Source organism: Callospermophilus lateralis, chromosome 1 (assembly GCF_048772815.1).
Source record: "Callospermophilus lateralis isolate mCalLat2 chromosome 1, mCalLat2.hap1, whole genome shotgun sequence".
Taxonomy (NCBI): Eukaryota; Metazoa; Chordata; class Mammalia; order Rodentia; family Sciuridae; genus Callospermophilus; species Callospermophilus lateralis.
The window spans coordinates 202,139,008-202,165,247 of NC_135305.1; the positions used below are offsets into that span (position 1 = coordinate 202,139,008).

Genomic DNA, 26,240 nt, shown 5'->3' on the forward strand with positions numbered 1-26,240 from the left:
TAAGGGACAAACATGCCACCTTCTGGGAAACTCCCAAGGGTCATTATCACCTTGAATGGGGTGTTTAGAAGAAGTCAGGCTGCATGTCTGCTGTGCCCTCCAGTCTGATGCTCACTACTTGGGGATGGTGACTGGGGAAACTTTCCCCCTTTTCCGCTGCAGCCTCAGGGTAGAGTCGGAACTTGTACTGACTTCTACTGACCAGCAGGTGCACCCGGCCCTCCAGGCTCTCCTCCCACTGGACTCCCATTGTTACTCAGGCAAAGTGGACTCAAGATTTATTTTCAACAAATAGCATTACAGGAGTGGAAAACAAATATTTTTTAAAAAATGTTTGGAATTCCTGTCATGGTTTTCTGGTTAAATCTGAAGATTAGTTTGCATTATACAGTCACGAGGTTTTAAACCATTTAGCAAAAGACTTCTAAGGACTGAAGCTGTTCTGTTCTCTAAGTTTATTGCCATTATTTGGAAATGAAAAGGGCAGATAAACTTTCTAAACTAACAACCAAATAGTGGGATCTCCTGTCCCTCGTTGTGACATGCTCAAAAGAGGAACAGGGAACTGGGACCTCAAGTTTTAAAAACCTGAGGTCCACAGATTTCCTCTGCATTGTACAGAGGCATGCACATGTGTAGAGGTGGGGACTCCGAGTGACACTGAGATACAGCCAAACTCCAGGTTATCACTGTCTAAGTAGGTGTATCTGCAAGGCTTGGCATAGACGATAGGACTGGAATGTGTGGGTGCTGCTCTGAGGAGGCCATTGGGCTCATGTCTCATGCCTCCATCGTCCCTCCCTCTGCCTGGAGCAGAAAGAGGGCCCTGTTGCTCAGATTTGTTAAGTTGGAACTCTGAAGAAAGACCTTCTGAAGATAAGAGGAAGGAAAAACAGAACATTGGACACTGAAAACAAACAAACAAACAAAAAACAACCCCAAAACCTTCCTGTTTGCCTGTGTGCCAGGCAAGCCCTCTACCATTGATCCACATCCCCAGCCCCTTGTTTTTAAGACAAGTATTTAAGAATTGAAGAAAGATGCATTGGTAGAATGACAGATAACTGGGCCTTTAGAGGCTATTCTGGAAAAACTTCAGTAATGGCTCAAAGGAAGAATGACAGTAATATCTCTAGTATTACTCAATTAGAAGATTTCCTTACAGAACAGAATTCCAATGTTGTTCAGCTCCTTATAGCTACCATTTGGTCCTGTGGATGGATTATTTACCTCACTTATTATAATTCTTGGGATGTTGATCTTATTTTCACACTAGTTCTTAAAATTATATAAGCATGGCTGTATCCATATTGGTTTTTTCTCTTTCTCTGTTCTTTCTGAGAAAGTCATGGGTTATCCATAAGGCATCTTCTACTATATTACAGAAGACACCACTATTAGAATTCAGATGGATTTATCATATTCCGATGGTAGAAAATGTTTAACCCAAAGCAGAAAAAACATAGGGTTCATGCTGAAATTTTCTGTTGAGCCTTCGATAAAATCTGGTTGTTTCCAGATTTTATTTATTTCATTTTATTTTGTATTATTTTGAATGTGACTGCTATTGATATTCTTCTGTTAGGTTGAACTGTGAGAAATGGCTATTTTTTTTTTTTTTGGTGAAAATGATCCCATCTTAGCACTTCAGTATGATTCAGATTATATATCAGATAAAAATGTCTGAGGAATATGCTTACACACATCTTCAACTATTTAAATGAAAATTGATTGTATTATGAAAAGATTATACCGATTTGTACCCTTGTTTGAAATCTACCATTGTTCTACTCCTGCCAACATTTGATAAACATTTTTGTTTTGGTGAGTATGTTAGCTTTCTGTCACTGTGTCAAAATCCCTGAGGTAATCAACTTGTAAGGAGAAAAGGTTTATTTTGGCTAAAAGTTTCAGTCCTTTTGGGTCTGTGTGAGGAACTAGCCCATCGCAGAAGTGCATGGTGGAAAAAATTGATTACCTTCTGGCAATTTTTTGGAGAGATAAAAAAAAAAATTATAGGGCACACCCCAAATGACATAACTTCCTGCCACTCTGCCCTCCATTTTAAAGGACCTACCACCTCCCAGTCTTGCTACAGGCTGAGAATTGAGTCTTCAGTATATGCACCTTTGGGGACACTCAAGATTCAAACTATAGCACTGGATTTAATGTGTAGTTCTGTAAATACCAATGAAATTAAGGATCATTCCATATTATTTTTGCCATTTCTTCTACATATGCCTGTTCATATCTTTTGCTCATTTATCTATCAGTTGCTTGGGTTTTTTTTCTGATTTAATTGTAGAAGTTCTTTCTATAGTCTAGATATGAGTCCTTTGTCAGTTATGTGTATTGCAAATATTTGTTCCCAGTTTTAGGGTTGTCTTTTCACTCTCTTTATGGTGTCTCTTTATATTGATTTGGAATTGATGTTTTGTGGATGGAATGGATCCTAATTTGTTATTTTGCAGTTGTCCAACACCAGATTCCCTCTGAAATACGAAGCCATTACCTTTATATCTCAGATATCCCTATACAAGTAATTATATTTTTGTTCTGTTCCATTGATCAGTTTTACTGTTCCTGCACCAACACCACACTTTATTAAATGCCCACACACATCAATCATTTTCTTTAGGAATCTCAGTCTGTTTTAGCCTTTTGCTTTCTGTATAAATATTAGAACCATCTTGTCAAGTTTCACAAAATCTGTGTCGGGATTTTGACTGAAATAGTGTTGAATCTTTAGATCAATTTGGCAAAACTGACATTTTTAACTTAAATCTTCCAGCTCATGAAGATTAACTTAAAGTCTTTCAATTAAGTTTTATAATTTCTGTACGAGACCTTTGCATAGATTTTGTTAAATTTATTCTTGAGTACTCCATTGCTGAGGTTTTCCTAAATCACACTGTTTTATTTATTGTCATGTTTTCTGTTTTACTCTATAGTCTATAAAATGCATTCACTTTTTATATGTGGATTTTGTGTTCCTTGCTTTAACTCATTAATTTCAATGACTTTCCAGTAGATTCTTTTATAAATTCTACATATATAATAGCATCATTGGCAAATAAGAGTTTTGATTCTTCTCCCCTGCCATCTTTACATCTTTTATTTCCTTTTCTGGTTTAATAACTCTGTCTAGATTTTCCAGTATTATATTTAGATCTGGTATATCTGACATACATGTGTTTTATGAGAATCTTCAAAAGAATCTTTTCCATGTTTTCTTCTTAAATTTGATGTCACCGGTGTACTTTTTGAAGATATTCTCTAAATATTTTCAACGTTTCCCTAATAAGCGTGATATTTTCAGTTCATTTTTTTGTTGACATTCTCTGTCAGATTTAAGGAAATTTCCTTTTGTTCCTATGTGGCTAAGAATTTTTATCTTTTCAAAATCATGAATGGGATTCCTTTTTCTATATCAGTTTCAATAATCGTTGTGTTTTCTTTTTTTAATTAGTGAGTCATTGAATTACATGAACCAGTATCAAGTTACATCAACCTTGTATTGCTAGAATAGACTTCCTGTGGTCCTCATGTGCTATCTTTTACATTCATTGATATGTTTGATTTGCCAATATTTTGTTTTCATTTTTGCAGTTAATTTAGAATGAAACTAACATTTAAAAAATATCTTCATTCTAGTATGGTTTGGGTTAAATAATAAACCTTATAAAATGACTGGAGGAGTGTTCCCTCATTTCTATGCATTTTTTTTTACCTTAAACATATGGAATTTGGAAAAATCATTTGAGTATGATGTATTTAGGAAGTATTATTGATTGATTCATATTCTTGAATGACAATAAGTTGTTTTGGTCTTCTAATTATTCTCAAATCAATTTTAATAAAATATAGTTTTCTAAGAATTTGTCTTTTCTTTCCAAAATTTCAAATGTATTACCCACCTTTAAAATATTTTTCTAATAGTTTTGCATACATGATTTTTCTACAAAGATATATAAAAATTAACTGATTCCTTCCTTATTACCACCTCTTGCAGATTTTTACACCTTTTATCTAAAGTTTCATTTAGTGTTTACCCTATATTGAATATCTTTTCATGTGCTTCTTGGCCACTTGCATGTGCTCTTTTGTGAAATAGCTGTTTTAGTCTTTTGCTTATTTTAAAGTTAGCTGCTTCTTGTGTTGGAAGAATTTTTACCTATTCATGATACAAGTTGTTAGAGATGTTTATTGCAAATATTTTTTCTCAGTTGGTGGTTTGCTTTTTGATTTTTTTTAAAGAGTGTTTTTGGAAGAGCAGAAGGATTTCATTATAATGAAGTCCAAGTCATGACATTTACTCTTTCTGGGTAATGCTTTTTGTGTCTTAAAATCTTTGCTTACCCTAAAATTGTTCACATTTTTTTTCCTTTGTTTCTTTAGAAGTTTTATAGTTTCAGGTTTACCCTCTATGATAAATGTTGAATTAATTTTTTTTGAGTGTGAGTTGATATATAGGTTGATGTCCCTTTTATTTTTCTAGATGGATATTCAGGTGTTCCAGAATCATTCGTTGAAAAGACTCTCCTTTCTCACACTGATGTACCCTGGCATCTTTGCAGTATAATTGTTGTGTTTACCTATTTCCAGACTCTCTATCCCATTGTTCTTTATGCCTACCGGTATGGACTGTGTATGGGTTGTGTCCTCCTAAAATTCAAGAAAGAGGGAGAAGATGAGCAACTTCAAGCCAAGGGCAGAGGCCTCAGAAGAAACCAGCTCTGCTCACACCTCAATCTCAGACTTCCAGCCTCTGGAACAGTGAGGAAAGACAATTCTGTTGTTTAAGTCATCCCGTCTGAAGTACTTTGTTGTGGCAATTCGACAAAACTAATGCAGATTATTTTTAAAAGAGTAAGGTACTGCTGTAATGAGTACCTAAAAATGTGGAAGTGAGTAATGGGTAGAGGCTCAAAGAGTGTTGAGGTAGGTGTTAGAAAAAGCCTAGTTTGTGAAATTTGTGCCCCTCCCAAATTCATGCAGGAACTTACTCCCCAATGTGATGGTATAAAGAGGTGGGGCCTTTTGGAAGTAATTAAACCATGAGGGCTCCACAAGAATGGGATTATAAAAGAGGGTCCAGAGAGCTGCCAACTCTTTGCATCTCTTCTCATGAGGACACACATTTACCCTGTTTGCCCTCCACCATGTGGGAACTCAGCAAGAAGGCGCCATTTTGGAAGCAGAGAGCAGCCCTCCCCAGATACTGAATCTTCTAGCACTTGAATCTTAAACTCCCCAGCCTCCAGAGATAAATTCTTTATAAATTACTCAGCTTACTAAGGTATTTTGCTAAGTGGCCTGAGTGGACGAAGACAGAAATTGGTACTGAGAAATGGAGTGTTGCTATAATAAATACCTGCAAATGTGAAAGTGGCTTTGGAACTGAGAAGTGGGTAGAATTTGGAAGAGTTTGCAAATGAGTACTAGAAGAAGCCTAATTTGCCTTGAGTGGAGCATTAAAGGTGATTTCTCTGAAGAGGAGGAGAACTGTAGAGAAAGCCTCCATCTTCTAGGAGATTACATAAGTGGTTGTGATTAGAATATTGCAAAGGTGAATGGTAAAGGCAATTCTGATGCTATCTTAGGTGGAAATGAGAGACAGGGCATGGAAAGCTGGAGGCAAGGAGGTCCTTATTATGAAGTGGCAAAGAACTTGGCTGAAATGTTTCTGTGTCCTTATGCTCTGTGGAAGGTGGAATTTGCAGATGGTACCTTGAGCTGTTTGGCAGAAGAAACCTGTAAACAAAGTATTGAGGGTGCTGCATGGCTTCTCTTGACTACTTGCAATAAAACGTGAAAAGAGAGAAACAAAGATGGAATTTATAATCAAAGGCAAAGCAAAGCTTAAAGATTTGGAAGATTCTTGGCCTGGTCCCGTTGTCTAGAATGAAAAGGCAAATTCAGGAGAGAATGTCAAGGATGTGGCCAAGTGAACTTTGATAAGGAGATTGGCAGATATGTAAAGAAGCTGATGTTACCTGTCAAGAGAATGGAAGAATGGCTCAGAGGATAATTTGGAGATCTTCCAGGCTGCCACTCCTATCCCAGACACTGAGTGCCAGGACGTTGAGGACAGAACAATTTCAAGCTGCCTTTGAGACCTGTAAGGAAGTAATGCACCCACCCAGATTCCAAGAGAAGATTAATATAGCATTACCGTTGGGGCATTTAGTAGTGAGTAGAGTGGTGGGAGTGAATGTCTTTGTCCTTTTTCTGATCTTAAGGAGCATTCAGGCTTTTGTCACTGAGTACAATGTTAGTTGCATATTTTTTAAAAAATGATTTTACTTTTGTAAATGCCCTTTATATGATTGAAGAAGTTCCTTGTGATCTTGGTTTGCAGAGAGTTTCCATCATGAATGAGTTTTGAATTTTGTGAAATGCTTTTTTCTACCTCTATTAAAGTGATCACATGGCATTTTCCTTTTTTATGTTAACGTGATGAATTACATGGATTTATCTTTGAATGATGAGAAAACTGAATTAGATAAACCCTATTTGGTCATGGTGTATAATTTTCTTTACATCTTTTTTCCCTGTCATATGTATTATAAATGAATTGCCATTTTCTTTTAATTTGTTATATATGACAGCAGATTGTTATTTATGACAGCAGAATGCATTACAATTCATATTACACATATAGAGCACAGTTTTTCATATCTCTGGTTGTACACAAAGTAGAGTCACACCATTCATGTCTTCATACGTGTACTTAGGATAATGGTGTCCCCTCTTTAAATCTTGCTGGAATGGTTTTGCTAATATTATGTTATGGTTGTTTGCATCTATGTTTATGATGGCCTTCAGTTCTGAAGAATCTTCTGGCAATATATATGTGATTTTATTTTATCTCTAGTAACAGTGATTCATTAAAGTTCACTTTTAAAAGTATAGTTTCCCAGGTTGGGGATGTAGTGCCATGGCAGAGTGTATGCTTACCTTGGGTTTAATTCTCAAAACCCACCCCTATAGAATTTTCCATAATTTTTAGGTATATACTACTGGGAGATGTTTTCCTGAAATATCATCCTTTCTATTTCTGAGAAAATGACAAAATAATTATTTTTCTTTCTTTGTTTCCTTTCTTGGAAGATAGATTTTGATTTCTAGCTTTTATTTCATATATGATTAAAACTTTGAGGAACATAGTATGCATATTACTTTTTCAGAAAAACATTATAGTTTGTTATTTTGTAATTACATATAATATTTGTAATTTAAAGCCACAGGACTTAAGAATTCTTGGATATTTTCTTTTGTCTTTTGTCATTTAATGGAAATGCACACAAAATCTGATGTATATAGTTCATTTTATTGACTAGAATCCTTTCTTTCATCTTCATTTAAGAGTCAGGATAATAATATTGGCAGATGATAAGTTATCTTCTCATTTTCCCTGCAGCCTTTGCTGAAGATATAATTACTGACCGAGTATGAAGGCAGAGAAAGATGCTTCCTTTATTTACATGTACATATAAACTCTGTACTTAGTTCTGTTTTAATGATGGAACCGGTTGATTTTTGTCCATGTAGAGCTTTCATCTTGTCCTCAATTTGTGATTTCTCCTTTGGTTTCCCAGGTCTTGTCTCACTGTCCGTGTTTGATATTAAATCATGGGGAGGAAGCTGGACCTGTCCGGCTTGACGGATGATGAAACAGAGCATGTCCTCCAGGTGGTTCAGAGAGACTTCAATCTTCGAAAAAAAGAGGAAGAACGACTAAGGTGAGCTGCCTGCAGTGTCTGACGGTGTGCACCCAGGTGTGTGCGCGCCACTGGCTCTGAGTTCAGATGCCTTGTGTACATCCTTATATTTAAGAGAGAGGCTTAGTGAATATTGTGCAAAGCCTTGTCAGCTGCAACGCTGGGCATCATGAAACCAGTTCCAAAATGTGACTTTACCTTCTTCCTGTCATGGTTTCGCTGGGGCTGCTCACCCTGTGAGCTGTGATTAGCTGTAGAACAGGTGGTCTCTGGTGATGATGGCCGTTTTAAGTTTGCCCCTGGCGTTAGTTTTCCTGTTAGCAGATCTTACTGAAGAATAACTGAAGCACAATTCCTGGGAGAATTAGACTCCTGTGTGTGTGTGTGTGTGTGTGTGTGTAAAATCTTCTGTTAGAAATCCCAGGGACCATGGTCAAGGGAAAGTAGTCTAAAGACCCCCTACGAGGAAGCAAACCATGGGGCTGGAATGGGATCAGCTAGCCCAGCACAACCCTTCAGGAGGTAGTTTCCTGACTCTTCTGCAGTTGATATTTCCTCATGCAATGTTTTTGGAAATACTGGTTGTGCCCAAATTTAGAAGAAGTCACAGTGAGATTATGTGTTGGGCCTGGCGTGTTTAAACATAATATTAAGTCATTATTTGCTCCTTTCTTCATATATATATTAGTCATCCTTTGGAATTCTGTTAATCCTTTGGAATTAATTAATAATTTTATTTATTCGCACTGAGCGCAAAACCTCAGAGGCTTAATAATTTATCCTCGACTTGGTCTCCACATCCAGGCCAAGCCTTGCTGATTCTGCCTCCTTGACACCTCTCCTCTCCCTTTTCCTAGTCTGGCTTTCATTGCTCTTCACCAGACCTTGAGGTGATCTTGACCGTCCCCTTGCCTTTAGGTCTTCGCATCTACTCTTCTACATACGGGCAACTCACGGAGTGAGCAGCTGCCCATCAAAGCTGTGACGGGGAGGGGACCTGTCACATTTCTGAACTGACCTTACGGTACCTCTTTTTCCTGCTTTGCTGATCTTTATGGCTCTCCGCGGATTTCCTGGCAGTGTTCCCAGCTGCTGGCCCCGAGTTCAGATGTCTTTATGTCAAATGTGAATGTATTTTTATTTGTCATTTGCTCTCTATCTCCTCCCCCGCAGAGTAGCCCTGTGCAATAGAAATATAATGTGAGATATATACATGATTTAAAATTTTTAGTATTCTTACTGAAATAGAGAAAAGTTCATTTCAATACTATTTTTTATTTAACCTTATATATCCAAAATATTTGAATTTCAAAATTCATTCAATATAAAATGATTAATGAGTTACTTGACTAAATTTTTGAGATCTGGTGTGTGCCTCTCATTTCAAGGGTCCAGAAGCCACATGAGGCTGGTCGCTATAAAGTCCATGGGGCAGAGACTTGCTCATTGTTATGTATCCAACAACTAGAAAAGTATCTAGCTCAGGGCTTTTAAAAAATCAATTTAATTGAGGCTAGGGTTGTGGCTCAGTGGCAGAACACTTGCCTCGCACATGTGAGGCACTGGGTTTGACCCTCAGCAGCATATAAAAAATAAACAAAATAAACATATAAGAAATCAATTTATTTGAATTTATTATCTTCCATCAAACAAGAGCATATTGATGTATACTATATGAGGCTAAAACAGTGGTGGAAATAAAGATGATTATACTGAGATGCTCACAGTCTGGTCAGGCAGTGCCAAGACTTACTCAAAGTCTGTGGTCTCTGTATCGAGAGGTTTCCTTGTGGTAGTATGTTTCTTCTTCATTGTTCAGTTTGTCTCCTCTATGGACCGTGGGCAAGAATTATGTAGTTCAGTGTTCCAAGCTTCAGGCAAAACCCTGGTACATAGTAGTATTCCTATATCTGTGGAATGGAAGAATAAATGTGGATTGTAAAGTTATGTGGCCAAATTCAATTGTGGCTTGAATAGTCAGTCCCAGTTATGTTTCCTTTGGATTATAAAAGATCTGTGTTTTATGCCTCATTCCTGGAAACTAAAATATGGTAAGCCAAGACCTTGTTAGTGTTCTGTTCAAATCATGGGGACTTGGCTTAGTTCCACTGTGGTCTGGTGCCAGTCTATGTTGAAGAGTTGTTTTTCATTGTAGATTGTAAAGTTATGTTTGGGGAGGAGAGTTGTAAAGGCAGCTGCAGGCAACTCTACAAGGTGGGTGCCATCTTCCTGATGAACATATGACTTAGCGGTCACTTGCCCTACTGCAGTTCTGTGCCCATGCATGGTCAGGGGAACCTGCTTGTGCTGGAGAAACATGATGCTTGAATCTATTAGTGAAGAGAGAGACGTGAACCTTGGCCATAGCACCTTGTGTGGTCCTGGGATTGGACGGGTTTTTTTGTCCTCTGAACGTCATCATTACTATTTTCCTTCTGCCCATAACCTGTGACATGCCTTTAGTAGGTAGCTAGCAAACAGGAGTAACACTCTGAATGACTAACAAGAATCTTTTTTTTTTTTAAGAGAGAGAGAGAATTTTTTAATATTTATTTTTTAGTTTTTGGTGGACACAACATTTTTATTTTTTTATTTTTATGTGTTGCTGAGGATCGAACTCAGCGCCCACGCATTGAACCCAGGTGAGTGCGCTACTGCTTGAGCCACATCCCCAGCCCGAACAACAAGAATCTTACTATTGGGTAAAAAGAGATCAAGATACCACAACCTCAAAAACTCCAAAATTATCAAATATTTGCATCACTTTTCTGTGGTACTTGTATTTAAGGTACATGGAAGATCCTAGGAGATAATGTTATGGGAAGTATTTTTGAATTCTTTAATATTTGCTTTTGTGGATCTAGAACTCAAAATGGAAGAATTTTTATTTTAAGACCTTGAATTACTTTTGTTTTCTCTTGACCAGCCTTTTATTTACCTAGATCTCTGGCTTAGTTTTATGAGGGCAGGTCTTGGGCATAAAGGTTAAGCACTGTTAAGCATTGTAATAATGACCTGTTCTTTGGTGCTAGCATAAAGAGAAGTAAATAAAATAAATGTCCTCAGAACACATGGAAATGTAAAAAGAGAGAGAGAGATTAGGGCGAAAGAATTCCTGAAAAGAGAACTGGAAGGTGTGAAGCAGTTCATTATGAGCCAGCCTTGCCTTGTGGATTCTTCAAAATTCACCTTATTGACTTTCACAGCAGTTTTTATAACATAGTCCCCAGTTACATGGAGGCACCCAAGAACAGAGATTGATTTCAAAGCTCTCTCAGAATCACATAATTCATTGGGGAGGTAGAGGAATCAGGATACTATTTTCCAAATTCGCTGTTACATAGAATGGGTTGAGTCTTTTCAAAACCGTATTTTCCCCTTTATCTCTTCTTAAAATAATTCCTTAATATCTTCTAACATTCAGCAAATTTATCTGTCTTTTTAAGAAAATCTTTTTATAATAAATATGTAGAAATTAAAATTCAAAGTAAGTCCACTCATTAATTTGGTGGTTTTTAAACTCAAGTGTCTTATTTTTTTCATCATTTTGAATTAAATCAGAAGACAGCCATGGAATCAAGTATCTTTGGTAGTAGTTTTACATTTCCTTTGCTGTTCTTGTAGTTAGGCTGAGTTAGAGGTGAACCTTAGAGGCGAACCTTAGAGTCATAATTTTTCCCCCTTTGGAAGTTATTTATTTATTTATTTATTCTAAAAAATTGTTCTGATGGTCCACTTCCTAATTCTAATATGTTACAAAACCATTTTAATCCATATCTAAGTGTTTGTTTTATTCCCCCAAAGCATGTATATATATCAGATATGATATTTTGACATGTTTAGAAATATGAGAGTCATGCAGCCTAACTATCCAGGCTGACTGTCCTGGCTGAGGCAATGAGGGGAAAAGGGTATAGTGGGGATTGTGGGGTCTCCATTTTTTCCAAGATTCCTGTCTCCACTTCTGTTACAACCCATGATGGGTGTAATCACATCTCAGCCGATGTATATGTCAGTTGCTTGTGTATGCACAGCACTAGGCCTTAGTAAAGGGATTCTGTGGAGCCCATGTCAGTAGGATGATATGTTCTCTAGCAATGGGGATGTGAGGCACTGAAACTTTAATCCCAAGACTGCTTCTTTCTGACCATGTCAGAAAGAAGGAGGACTGGGTGGCCTTGAGCATAGCAGACATGCAGTACACTACAGTGTTGACTGTGTTTCCCCAAGACACACAACAGCACTGATGCTACAGATCCGAGATGCTGGAGGACAAAAAGAACTTTGATCCTTGCTTTCCACTTCAGGGGCTTTGGGTCTCAGCTACGCAGGTAAATGTGTAGAAAAGGCCATCTTATCCTAGGTTAATTTTATTTACTATTTTTTGACCCAATGATTTTATACACTTAGTGAAAAATAAAATGGTTCAAAAAAGAAGAGAGACCTTATAATGCAAGCCCAATTCCTGTATTCCATGTTTCCATGTTTCTTTGTTTTTTCTTTTTGTTCTCTAGTTATCCTGGTGTGACCACCATACATCTAAAATATGTTTTCATTGCACTATCTTAATGGGTCACCATTAGGCCTTCTCTTAGTTCTCAGCTCTGAACCATGAAGATTTAGCTCGCTTACCTACATTACCCTTATTTTTTGTTTCTTGGTGATTATATGATTACTTTGGTTTGGTTTTCTTATTAGTCATTTATCAGACTTATAGGATATAGGAAAAATCCCCAAGTCTTGTTCTGCCAGCTGCTCCCATCCTCTCTCCATTCTGACAGAGCATTGTCCATATAGTGCCCCTGCCCCACCCTCCACCACCCCCCTTCTGCTTTATCTCACTCTCTCCCTACAGTGCCTTTTCTCTTCCACATTCAAGGTCAAGGGCATTCACATGCTGCTCTGCAAACCCATTTCGTTTGGGTTGATTCTAAATGCTGGAAAACAACAGGTAGCCCTTATATAATTATGATTGAAACATTGTTTGCTTCCCCCCTCCCTCTTTTTTAGAACTTTATTGAAATCTGTAGGTGGCTGATTGTTCTCCTCCTTTTCTTATTACTGTTATGAATTAGGATAATTTTATTTCTTTGTCTCATTTTAAAGGAGTCTTGGGAGGGAAGGCCGCCAAGTGCTTGCCTGCTAAAGGCCCTGGCATGATCCTAGGGGAACATGCAGAGATGAGAGGCACAGTCAATGTGCAGTGTGTGCACACAACAGGTCTGAGTGTGAATCTTTCCACCACAGTTACCATGGGCTGGCTGCTGACCTTCTGAGCTGCAGAGGTCAAAGCAATTCCAGGAAAGACTGGATTGTTGCTGTTCACCAGCACTGTCCTATCTGCAGGAAAGTTAGCATTTCTTGATGTTTCCTCTGTTGACAGAGCCACTGAGAGGGAGGCAACCCACACAGTGGGCTTGGTCCTTCTCTTATGGGTTTATGTCTTCAGGTTCCAGAATTCCAGCCACCAGTGCAGCCCACTAAGAACTTATCCATTTGTGAATTTTTCTACATTTTTCTTTGCTTTGATGGACCTCTCTGCTTTCATTGTTAGGTGCTTTAAGATAGTAAACAGGGCTAAATAAATATATTCATTTGAGTGTCTAAACAGGACTCAATGACAGTAATAAATTAATTAGTATAAAAACACAGTATTTTCAACTCTCTGCAATACCTGTGCTTTCCCAGTAATGACATTGGTCATCTGTATCAAGGGAAATTTCTCTCTGCCTCCTCTCATTATATAAATCTTGAGAAACTTTATATAGTATAAAAATAGCCAGGCCTATATTGCTACATTTGAGACTCTGATCTTCAGAAGTCTTACCCAACTATTTTATTTTTTTCTAGAATTTGAGCTTCTGGGGAATTATGGGAGTACAGGACCCTTAGCTGGGGTCAGTGTGGTATTTATGCTACCTCTGGGCCTGGTACCAGGCACTGACTGACAGCCACTGGCCAAGCAGGTTGTTGATGACGGTGTTCATAGCAGAAATAAAGCCTTAGAGAGGAGGAGAGGCCCTACCTGGAAGAAATTCAAAAGATAGCCTGACCTAGTAAACAGCACAGCAGACAGACCTCACAGCACAGTGAGATTAGGGCTGGCAGTAGGCTAGCCTTGCTTGCCTCTCACCTGGACTCCTGTGTGAGCAGGTACAGAAGGTCTGCCATCCAGCTGAGAGCATGGCCTCTGACTTGTCCCCACTCCTGGGGACCTCACCACCTGCGTTTGCTTGGGAATTGGGCATCTGGTTTGGTGTTCATCCTCTAAGCCATGTTCCGTCCACGACACCATCTGCCTTTCTGTGTATCTGGCAGATAATTTGAAGAATTTCTTTTTCTTCACTTCTACAAGAGTATCATGATGTTCTGTTCACATAAATAGATTAAATTTCTTTTAAATTTTTCATTTGTTTTAATTAGTTATACATGATAGTAGAATGCATTTATGCACTTTGATATATCATACGTAGACGATATAATTTCTCATTTTTCTGAGTGTACATGTTGCAGAATCATATTGGTCATGTGGTCACATGTATACATTGAGTAATAATGTCTGTTTCATTCTGCTATCTTTCCTATCCCCACATCCCCTCCCTTCCCATCCCATCAAAGATTAAATTATTAAAATAAGGAAAGAAACAAGAAAAATGGAATGTCACTTCACCCAATATTTCATATGTTCCTGTACATTTCCCAGCATCCCCTGCAGTTGGGTTGAGACCATGTGACTAGAGCCGGCCAATCACCTGTGAGAGCAAGGGCCTGTGTCACTTCAGGCCAGGGACACAGGACCTGCTGTGCCTCCTCTACCTCTCTCCTGGCCCACTGTGGTGACTCTAGAAGACTTGTGTTGAGACATGGCTTCACTAGATGTGGGGGAGACAGATCCAGGACACCAAATGGAGGAATTCCTAATGACCAGCAGGGGCCTTTGTGGAAGCTTGTTGAGTTAAGTCATGGAGGCTTGGGCCTTCATTTGTTCTGGCAACGAAGTCCAGTATTACTCTGACTGATATAGTTAGTGATAATTAAAAAGGAGCCGACTATTCATTATGCCCCCACACCTTGAATTTGCCAATGAAAAAACAGGTTTGGAGGGGGCACAGGCAGGTAGGGCTCAGGTCTGGCCTGACTGAACTTGAGGTTCCTGCCACTAGAGAACCCCATCTTCGGCCATTTGGCCTTTCAAGCAGAAAAAAAAATGTGGAAAAATCTTCAGACCTCAACCAGGATCACAGTTTATACCCTATGGTTTTACATGTCAGGCACATTTACAAAGTGGTTTTAAAAATGACTGTTAATTGCGTTGTACTCTGGTGTCCAAATTGAATCTCGGAGACCTAGATGAGATAGACACAGCTTTTAAAATTTCTCACTTAATATGTGCTGGCCAGAGCCAGTTAGCACCTGGATAACTTCCAAGGGCTGCTGGCACACTAATGGACTCGGTCTATGGGGTGGCAGGGGTTAGATTTGATGAAATTGTTTCCTGTAACTGCTACTGGCCATTAATTGTCAGCGTTTGCTGAACTGACAAGGCTTATGCCTTGAAGGGCTGCTGGACCCAGGCTGGGTGAGCCCAAGGGAAGGAAGGGAGGGGAGAGGGAAGTGATCAAGTAAGAGACAGAGCACTTCCTGCCTGGCTCAGGAGCTGCCGCAGCCCAGAGGCTGCAGGGTGTCAGCCACCCCTCCAGCCTGTGTTAAGAAAGCAGAAATAAATGCATCTGGGGACCTGTTTTAGTTGCCCATAATGGTATCAATTACTCACTGACTGACCTGGCCCAGGCCCTCTTTGCCATGTTTGGAGCTATCTTCCCTCCCCCACCAGGCAGTTCTAAGTGTTATGAAGAAATAAATAAGAGCTTCCATGGGTGTGGAAGACCCACTGCCAGGAAGCAAAGCCCCTCTCAAAATTAGAAATGATGAGTGCTTCTCGCTTATTATATAGACACTTCTTTGAGGATCAGTCACCATTTTTGAAAGGAGAAAGAACTCAGGGCTTTAATGAAATGAGTTTGTGATCTTTCTTGAAGATTCATTTTCATTTTAAACAAATGAAAATTTTATTATATGAACTTAATATTTTGAGAGGCTTCTATATCAAAAAGTGAAAATCCTTTGTCTTCACCGTCCTTTGGGACACTGAAATCCGTCAGGTGATTGAATGCGTACCATCCCTGGTTATATTCTTTTCTGAAGCTGTAGGTCAGATCACCTTGCCTTTGTTCAGTTGGGATAAATATGCCTTGTGGTTTATGAAAGAACTGTGTGTACACTGAGTGAGCCTGCCCACACCTCTTTAATAGCCTTTGTAGCTCTTGGGATTCCTCACCGACACTAGGCGTTAGAACCTGTCAGGTTAATGAATCTGTCGGGTTAATCTCACAGGAGACTCTGCAAGGTTGTAATTCCTCCAATGGCAGTGATCGATCAAGTCAGCCGGTCATCTGGCAGGGTGTGAAAAATCAGAATTCAGAGCTAGTGCATTTTATGGTGGAGTCGGGGGTCTGGTATAGTTCTATTTGGGAACCACTTCTCCATGGGAAAAGGCCCAGTAGGAGACAGAACCGAGAATTTAAGGACTTGTAGGGGATAGCTCCTTAGAGAGGGTGACTGGGTTGGGGTGCGTGGAGAGAATCAATCTCAAAGCTAGAAGGCACCTCACAAGATCTTTAAAAATCCCCCTTTTTACTTATTATTGGTAATTTTTTCTAATGAGGAAAAAGCCAACTATATTAAAGCCGTGGGGTATTCATTCATTTGCTTCAAAATTGTGTTTTAAATGTCGGGAGCCTCCTGGGTCAATGTGAAATGGGTGAAAAGACAGGGGCAGAGAGTGGGACTCACAAATTTAATAAGGGCTTAGCCCTTGAGCGACTGGCCAGAGGTGAGCTAAGTCCTGCAAGAGCAATTAGGATGCTGCAGAGAGTGATCAGTTTAACATGAATGCAGATCCATGGGGATGCTTCCATCTTGGAGGAGGGAGTTAAGGAGAGGTGTGTTTCATCTGATCCTTAAACACAGGTGGAATTTTTTTTAGGAGACTGAAACACAGGTTGGTTTGCAAGATACATTGCAGGTAAAAGTAATAAGGAGAGAAAAGGGGATGTGTTTTTCTGACCCCAAATCTGGATCTGTGGTGGAGCAGAGGAAAAGTCTGCTTTGCTGATAATTCTGCTTCCACTGTTACTAGCAGGGCTGAATAGAGCAATGCCCCAAGAGCACAGCCTCCTCTTGTTCCCAATAACCTGGAAAAAGCACTCTTTTTATTTGTCTATAAAATGGATAAACTGAGGCTCAAGAAAGATGTTAGATGACTTGTCCAGCTAGTACATAGTGAGAGGTGGATTTGAACCCAGGCAGGGTAGCCCTACAATTGAAGTCAGCAGGGGTAGCACTTTGCCTTTGGTGTTGAAAACAGGACACCCAGGCACCCTGGGCAGAATGAATGAAATTAGGACCCTCTTACAAAAATCTGGCACCTAAGCTTGCTAAAATTTGGGGTATTTTGAGAAAAAAAATGTGATTTTTAAGCTAGAAAATGGGAAGTGGGTAGTTGGGACAATACAATAGCCAATACATGTGACACTACATGTTCAGATATGGCTGGTCCAAACTGAAATGTGGTTTAAATACAAAACACATCCTTGATTTCAAAGATCAAGTTTGAAAGAAGAATGTAAAATATCTCAATAATTTTTATATTGCTTATACTTTACATGGTTTTAAAATTACATTTTTAAGTAAATTTTATTATTATAATAATTTCACTTTTTTTCAAATGTGACTATGAGAAAGTTTTAAATGATTTATCTGGCTCTCTTTGTATTGGTCTGGAATGCTAAATTAAGCAGCTTGGAATTTATGAAAGTACAAAGTAAGCTTTCTTTCTGAATTTTGGATAGTGTTAGTATTATTTTGCACGGATAGTTTAGGTATCTGTAAGTTTTGGCTAATTGTAGAGAGGCCTTTGCTAGCAAGTATTGTCACCTCTGTCATGTGAAGGTGGTCCCTGAATCATGCCTGTTCTTGGATTTATCATGCAGTTTAACAGGAAAACGTGGTAGGTTTGTGCCATATTCATGACGGAGCTTATGCCTCTCATGACAATATGAATCCTTTAATATTTCTCTGACATTCATGCTTGACCAAGTCCATCATGATCTTTTAAACACTAATGGCTTCAAAATGCCTTCATATTTATAATTTCTGTCACATCTCTGTCACAGTCTCCTCTGGGGGTTTGGGTGGCCAGGAAAGTTTGATGCTGTAGATATAAAAAAGGGGAGTCACCCTAATGTTCTTCTATGCTTTTTTGGACTTTTAAAGCTGTACAGTTACTATGCAGCGATTCTGGATACATTCTCCCCATAATCTTTAATAACAATTTTTCTACTAGGTTGTTTTGTGGATGTAAGTTCTGGTCTTAGTTACTTTTCCATTGCAAATGTCAGAGGCTCCACTGCTGGGCCCTGATAAAGCTTTTGTGCCTCTAATTCTGGGTCTGATCTTCATTCTTCAAACCTCTGAGCAGCATTTCTTTGGCATTATGTGTGCACAGTATTCAGGAATTGAAAGGGAGTAAGGAGAAAAGTTTTCACAGGCATTTGTAAAAGCTGTTTTCTTCAGCCACAGTTATTCAGAATGTACACTATCATTTGTCCAGAAATGGTCTGAAAAATAGAGGTGCGTGAAGATCCACAGTGTGGGGGTCAGAATACCCCTTTCTCTCTTGCTGCTGTGTTGTACTGTTGAAGTGGCAATTTCCTGATTCCCATGTGCTTCCTCAGTGCCTGAAAGTAGAACTCTGCTCAGGGCCCATCTGCTGCCATCGCTGCTGACCCAACATCTGAAGCCATTGGTCCCTCTTCTGGTCCATTTCTTAAACTGATACTTGGAAAAGGACATTCATCAACAATTGTCTCTGATTTGCAGGTGACTTCAAATGAGTTACTTTGTTCAGATGGAGAGATTTCTGCCTAAGCCCAGAGGTGCCTTGTTTGGAAATTGGCTGAGGTCTTAAATCTCCAGAAGAGCCAACCCCAAGACTCTCAGGCCCCAGCAGTTCACCCACCCTCTGCTGGTCTTGCTTCATTTCTTCTCCACCAGCTTTTCCTATGTTGATGAGTGTGAGTCTGGGACTCAAGCTCCCTTTCCGGGATGCTTCTGATCCCCATTCCTCAGGCCAGAGGGACCAGAAGGGTCTAGTTCTTTCATGTCCAGCCAGACATTGATCTCCAGATGTGATGTGCCCCAGAGTTGGCAGAATCTTTGGTTCTGACCACCTCTGGAATTAGTGCTAGACAGAAGCTGGTTACCCCTAGTCCTCTATTTTGCAATGCATAACTTGCCTTTTATCTCTTGCAGACTGAGCTTCTCACAGCTACCAGGGCTCCATGTCCCCATCATGTATAAGGTAGACTCAGCTATGACTTTTCTCCCCTATCTACCCATAATGTCTCTGGAGTCTGGGCTTCCTCATTTCCCAAGCTGCTCCTGGCTCCTAGTTCAAGATGGAGAGATGATTTTGTGTTGCTCTCAGAATTTTATCATCCCCCCTACCCTGCTGCCTGTTCACCAGTGCCCTGCTTGCCTGAGTGCTTATATCAGATTTCCTGCTTTTGCCCAGCTCCCAGGCACTGCAAGATCCCAGCTAGACACCAATGGCTGTGATTCCTCCCTGTGTAGCATCCTAGAGTCCTGAGATAAGGTGGCAGGTCCAGAGGCCTGCATTTCCCAGGCCTGGACTTTTACCATGTGGACTTACCCTTCTATGTCTGCCACTCCTGCTTTACTTCCCCTCTCCTTCCCTCCTGAGTTGGCTTCCCTGGTCCCAGGTTTGTCCAGATGTGTAGGTCTAGAATCAGTTTGAGGAACCCATATTACTGTGAGGGCATATCAGATTTGTGTGGACCTGAAATAGAACCATAATGGCCTACTCTCTGTTGTGCTTTGGGGTTTGAGTACAGAGAGCACAAGAGACAGAGGTAGATTAATTTTCACTGTTGACTTGCTTCCTTTATATGTATTTATTCATTTTACATGAACCTCAAAGTAAAGGCAAAAAATCGTGTTTAATGCTTGACCTTTGATTTTATTTTTTATACTACATCCAGATTTTATTTTTTTTATTTGTTTTAATTAATTATACATGACAGTACAATGACCTTGACATATCATACATTTGAATCAGATGGGATATAATTTCTCATTTTTCTGAGTGTACAGGTTGCTGAATCACATTGGTCATGCAGTCATATATTTGACCTATGATTTTAGCTTTGCAAAATATATAAGAATTTATATAAGAACTAAGGGATTCATGGATGCTGGTTTGTTTTGTATCCAGAGGATCCTCAACTAACCTGTGGCCTTGGGCATGTTCCTTCCTCTTTTTGTGTCCTGGCTTCTCCCAGTATGTGTGAGGATGACAGGGGTGTTCCATTGGAGTGTTGAGAAGGCTAAATGTCCTTCCTCTCATTTAAACTCAAGGTCTTTTGGATAGCCCTGGAACACAGAAAGGACTCAGGGTAAGAATCCTTAATGGCTTACTCACTCCTGACTAGTTTATCTGCTCTAGGAATTAAATAATCATAGTTACCTTTACATTTCCATACGTCTCAGGTAAATTCAAATGATTTTAATGCTTGGCTTTTCTCTTTTTTTTTTTTTTGTTATTAGATGATTCTTTATGACTAGAGAGACATGTTAGCATTACTTTTATAGCTGTTACTCATTTACCTTTGATGTTTCCATTATTATTTATTTATTTAATTTGTTCTTATTGGTGCATACAAATCATACAGAATGGTGAGTTTCATTGTGGCATATTGGTACCTGCATATAACACTCTTTGATTGATCTCACTCTTTATAACTCCCCTTCGCCTCTGCTTCTCCTGCCCAGATCCTCTTCTTGTACTCTAATAGTCTCCTTTCTACTTTCATGACATTCTTTTTAGTTGTTCTTTTTGTCCCCTCTTTTACTGCTAGCTTCCACATATGAGGGAACCCAATTTGGTTCTTCATTTCTACCCTCACTTGTGGGCTAACTTGTGTTGGGCCAGTGGAGACTCAGTGGCTAAGGGATTTTTTTCCCCCACAGAATTGAAGACTCTGATACCTTTTATTTAGGGAGATTGTTAAATACATCCTCAGTTTCCCCACATACCCTCTGCAGGAACTGTTCAGCGGCCTTTATTTCTTCCTGATTATAGACACAAAGCATTGCTACATGAAGTAGAAAAATAGGTCAGTGAGCAAATGAGGAGTGGATTTCTGTGAAACCCTGCTTTCTGCTCTGAGAACTCAAATACAAAAGGGACAGTTTTAAAAATGGAGTTCAAGCTCTGAACACCGGCAGGCAAGCCTGCAGGGGCAGCTGCCCTGGTCAGCTGAGTGCCTTGCAGCCCCATGGTCAGAGAGTGCCTCCCTCCTGGGGGATGGGGTGGCCTTCAGGAATCTGGGGGCCAGGCCCTGTCCTCGGTCCCTTCTCCTTGAAAGCCTTCAGTTCTGTGTGTTGTTAGAGACTTCCATGTCCTTGATGTGTCATCGAGGGGATTCTGGTCACTTGTCAGGATTGGGAATGACAAAGGATGCCACTGTCAGGAAAACTGAATGTCATGCCTCTCTTTTAGCAGTGGAAACCTGTCACTAGAACTGACATTATCAAACTTCTCTGAGGTACATAGAATATTCCAGAGTAAATGATAGGATCTTAGAGCTTTGGTGGAGCTTAGAAATCAGTTTTGGATTCAGGTATAGCCTGCTCGTTCTATCCTGTGGCATCTGAAGCAACACAGAAGGTGAGTGCCATGAGCTCTTTCCTAGCTGTGACAGTGTGCATCGGAGTTTTTGTTTTCCAGCGCACTGCAATTGTCACTTAAATTACAGGGTACCTATTGCCCTCCCTCAACAATTGTTCAGAGGAACCTCATTAAGTTGCCTAAATTTGAATATTCATCACTTAAAATATATTTGTGTTTTGGGAGTTTTGAATCTTGAAAACTGAATACTGAATTTTTAACAATTTTTATTGATGCAATAGAATTATACATAATAGTGGGATTCACTGTAACATATTCGTGTGTGCACAGAGCTGAGCTGTTTCCCCTTACCCTCCCCTTTCCCTTTCTTCCTACCTCCCTGGCTTCCCTTTTCCTACTGATCACTTCTATTTTCCATGAAGCCACCTTTCTTTATTTTTTTCCTCTGGGCTTCCACGTATGAGAGAAAACACGTGACCCCTGTTTTTCTGAGTCTGACTTATTTCACTTAACATGATGTTCTTCTGTTCTATCCATTTTCCTGAAAATGACAATTTTGTTCATCATTATAGCTGAGTAAAACTCCATGGTGCATATATACCACATTTTCTGTATTTATTCATCTTTTGAGGGACACTGAGGTTGGTTCCAAAACTTTGCTATTGTGAGTTGTGCTGCTATAAACATGGGTTTGCATGCATCACTATGGTATGATCAGAGGTGGTTCCATTCCTAGTCTTTGGAGGAACCTCCATACTTATTTGCATAGTGGTTGTACTAATTTATAATCCCACCAATAATAATTTAAGTGCTCCTTGCCACATTCTCTCCAATATCTATTATTTTTTGTATTCTTGATGACTGCTGTTTTAAATAGAGTGAGATGAAATCTCAGGGTAGTTTTGATTTACATCCCCCTGATTGCTAAAGATGTTGAGCATTTTTTCATTTATTTGTCACCATTTATATTTTTTCTTTTGAGAAATGTCTGTTTAGTTCATTTGTCCATTTATTCTTCTCTTGTTCTTGATTTTAGAGGAAACATTTTCAGTTTTTTCCCATTCAGTATGATGTTGGCTTTGGGTTTGTCACATGTGGCTTTTATGATATTTACATAAGTTTCTTATATTCCTGATTTCTTCAGTGTTTCTAACATGAATAGGTTCTGGATTTTGTCAAACTGTATTGATCGAGATGATCATGTGATTTTTATCCTCAATTCTATGTATGTGATGATGAATTATGTTTATTGATAAGCATAGTTGAACCATTTTTGCGTTCCTGGAATGAAACCAACTTGATCCTGATGTATAGTCTCCTTAAAGTGTTTTTAATACAAATTGCCAATATTTTATTAAGGATTTTTGCATATGCATTCATCAGGGAAATTGGTCTATAGATTTCTTTGGGTGTCCTTACCTGGTTTTGGTATTAGGGTGATTTGGGCTTCATAGAATGAATTCCCTCCTTTCCTATTTAATGAAATAATTTAAAGAGCATTGGCATTATTTCTTCTTTGAGGATCTGGTAGAATTCATCTGGGAATCCAGCTGGTCCTATACTCTTTGTTATCGCAAGACTTTTTATTACCATGTCAGTCTTGTTGCTTGTTATCAATGTGTTCTGTTTTGGTTTTCTGTAACCCCTTGGTTCAATTTGGTAGCTCACGATGATCTAGAAATTTGTTTTATTTTGTTTTACATTTTCCCAATTTTATTGGAATTTAAGTTTAATGCAATCTTGCAGAAAGTATGAGAAGCCCTCCCTCTTCATTTCACAAAACTAGTATGACCCTGCCACCAAGAAAGAAAGGAAGAGGGAGGAAGGAAGGAGGGAGGAAGGAAGGAGGGAGGAAAAAAGGAAAGAAACTACAGACCAATATGCTTTCTGGTAAAATGCTTTTCCAAATACTACCAAATAGAATTTAGCAGTATGTAGAAATAATTATATGCCATGAACAAGTAGGGTTTATTACAGAGATGCAAGGCAGGTTCAATATTCAGAAAGTAACCTATGTAATTTACCTTCTTAAAAGGAGAAGGGAAAACATCACATGATCATAGCAATCAAATAAAGGAAAAACATTTGACAAAATTTGACACACATAATGATAAAAACTCTAAAAAATAAAAGAATAGAAGTAACTTTCTCAACTTTATAAAATGTACCTATAATAAACTTAAAGTTACCATTATACTTATTGATGGAGGAAGGAACACTTTTCCCCTGAGATCAGGAACATGAAAACAGGATGCCTGTTTTCTCTGCTCTTAGTCAACTCAGTACTGGAAGTTCTACTTTATACAATAGACAAGAAAAGGAAATAAAATGCACTTAACTGGAAAGCAAGATGTAAACTCTTCCTATTTGCAGAAATCGTGATTATCTACATAGAAAATCCCAAGGAATTGTCAAAAAAGTTCCCAGAACTAAAAGTGAATCAGCAAATTTAAAGGTTCAAAGATTATCCTATAAAATCACATGTAATTCTATATTCTAGAAATAAACATGTGGGCACTGAAATTTAAAATCCAAGCTTGTATTGGTACTTCACCCCTTACCCCAGCAAGGTTGGAAGTCAAACCCAGGGCCTCCCATGTGTAAAGTAAGCACTCTGCCACCAAGCTAAATCCCAGCTCCTCCACCTCTTTTATCAATAAATAATACTTCATTCTATTTATCACTTCATCAGCTTAACTCTTGGGTTGTCTTCACTTTGGCTATTGTAAATGATGCTGCTGTAGGAATCCATGTTAAGTGCCCACGCAGGCATTTGTTTCTGTTCTCTTGGGTCTGTGATCAAGAGTAGAATTGCTGGTTCTTCTGTTTAGCCTTTTGAGAAACTACCAAACTGTTCCCTGAAAGTGTGAACCATTTTACATTCCCATTGGCAATGTGTGAGGGTTCCAGTTTTTTCCACATCATTCTCAACACTTGTTCTAAGCCATCTTTTGAGTGTAGCTATCCTAATGGATATGAGATTGTGTCTCATTGTGATTTTAATTTGCATTTTCTTGATAGGTGATGATACTGTGCATCTTTGCATGTGCTGTGTGGCCATTTGCATGTCTTCTTTAGAGAAATGTCTATTCAAATTCTTTGCTCAATTTTATTAGGATTATCTTTTCAGTATTGACCTATAAGGATTCTTTATATTACGGATAAAACTCCCTTATCAGAAATATGATTGGCAAGTACTTTCCTCCCATTCTTTGGGTTATACTTTCATTTTACTAAAAATGTTCTTTGAAGTACAAAAGTATATAATTTTAATTTATCTGTTTGCTTATATTTGAATTAGCATATCTAAGGGAACATTGCTTAATCCAAGGTCACAAATATTTACACCCATGTTTTCATCTAAGAATTTTCTACATTCATTTATCTATTTTTTAGATTTATCTTTTAAACATAGGACTTTGATCCATTTTGAGTCAATTTTTATATATAGTGTAAAACAGAGGTCCAAATTCATTCTTTTGCATATGGATATACAGTTGTCTCAACACCATTGGTTGAAAAGTATATTATTTTCTCATTGAATTCTCTTGGCATCTTTGCTGAAAATCAGTTGACCATAAATGTTAACAGTTTATTTCTGGATATCCAAGCTGTTCTATTGCTCTATATATTTATTCTTATGCCAGCACAACATTGTTTTTATTACTGAGTCCTCCAATTTTGTTTTTAGTTTTATAGATCATGTTGACTATTTTTGGTTCCTTGTGATTTTATATAAATTTTCAGGGTTAACTTGCTTATTTAATGCAAAATACAAAACAAACCAAACAAAAAACAGCTGGTATTTTTGATACAGATATTACTGAATCTGTAGATCAATTTGGGAGTATTGCCATTTTACTAAAAAATAAGCCTTTAAATCCATGAACTGGGGATAGCTTTCCATTTATTTAGCTTTCAGGTTTATTTTAATGATGTTTGTAATTTTCCCCATATATATCTTAAACCTTTTTGGTTACATTTTTTCCTTAAGAATTTTGTTCTTTTTGAGACTATTGGAGTTTTAAAATTTCATTTTCAGATTGTTCATTGATATTGTATATAAAAACAACTGCATTTTGTATATTTGTCTTTTAACCTGCAACCTTCTTGAACTCGTTTATTAATTCTAAGAGTTTTTGTGGATTCCATGGGACTTTCTACATGGTAGGTAGTGTTATCTGTTACAGAGGTGGTTTTATTTCTTTCTTCTCCTGATTCCTGCTTTTTTTTTTTTTTTCACTCCCCTGAATGACTGGAACCTGTAGTATAATATCAAATAGAACTGGTGGCAGACCCTTTCTTGTTCTTGATTACCAAGAAAATATTTAATCTGTAATCATGAATTATTATTTAAGCTCTGAGTTTTCATAGGTGCCCTTTATTAGGTGAGGAAGTTCCTTTTTTTCTTTTTTTTTTAAGAAAGAGTGAGAGAGAGAGGGAGAGAGAGAGAATTTTTTAATATTTATTTTTTGGTACTTGGCGGACACAACATCTTTGTTTTGTATGTGGTGCTGAGGATCAAACCCTGGCCGCACGCATGCCAGGCGGGCGCGCTACCGCTTGAGCCACATCCCCAGCCCCGAGGAAGTTCCTTTGTCAGTGCTTTAATCATGAAAGTGTGTTAGATATTGTCAAATGCTCTTTCTGCATCTATTGAGATCACCATGTAGTTTTTGTTCTTTATTCCATTCGTATGATATATAATTCAGATAAATTTTCAGATGTTAAACCCAGTTTGCATT

The 26,240-nt window shown here is 38.5% G+C and overlaps 1 protein-coding gene across 1 annotated transcript in view; it reads left to right on the plus strand.

Moving 5' to 3' along the window:
- LOC143399668 (rab effector MyRIP-like) overlaps nucleotides 1-26,240 on the plus strand; it is a 152,857-nt gene that overhangs the window by 53,218 nt on the left and 73,399 nt on the right. The window contains exon 2 of the mRNA XM_076856527.2: nucleotides 7,602-7,745. Coding sequence (XP_076712642.1) covers nucleotides 7,636-7,745 — 110 coding nt within the window. The 5' untranslated portion in view covers nucleotides 7,602-7,635. The remainder of the gene's footprint in view (nucleotides 1-7,601; nucleotides 7,746-26,240) is intronic.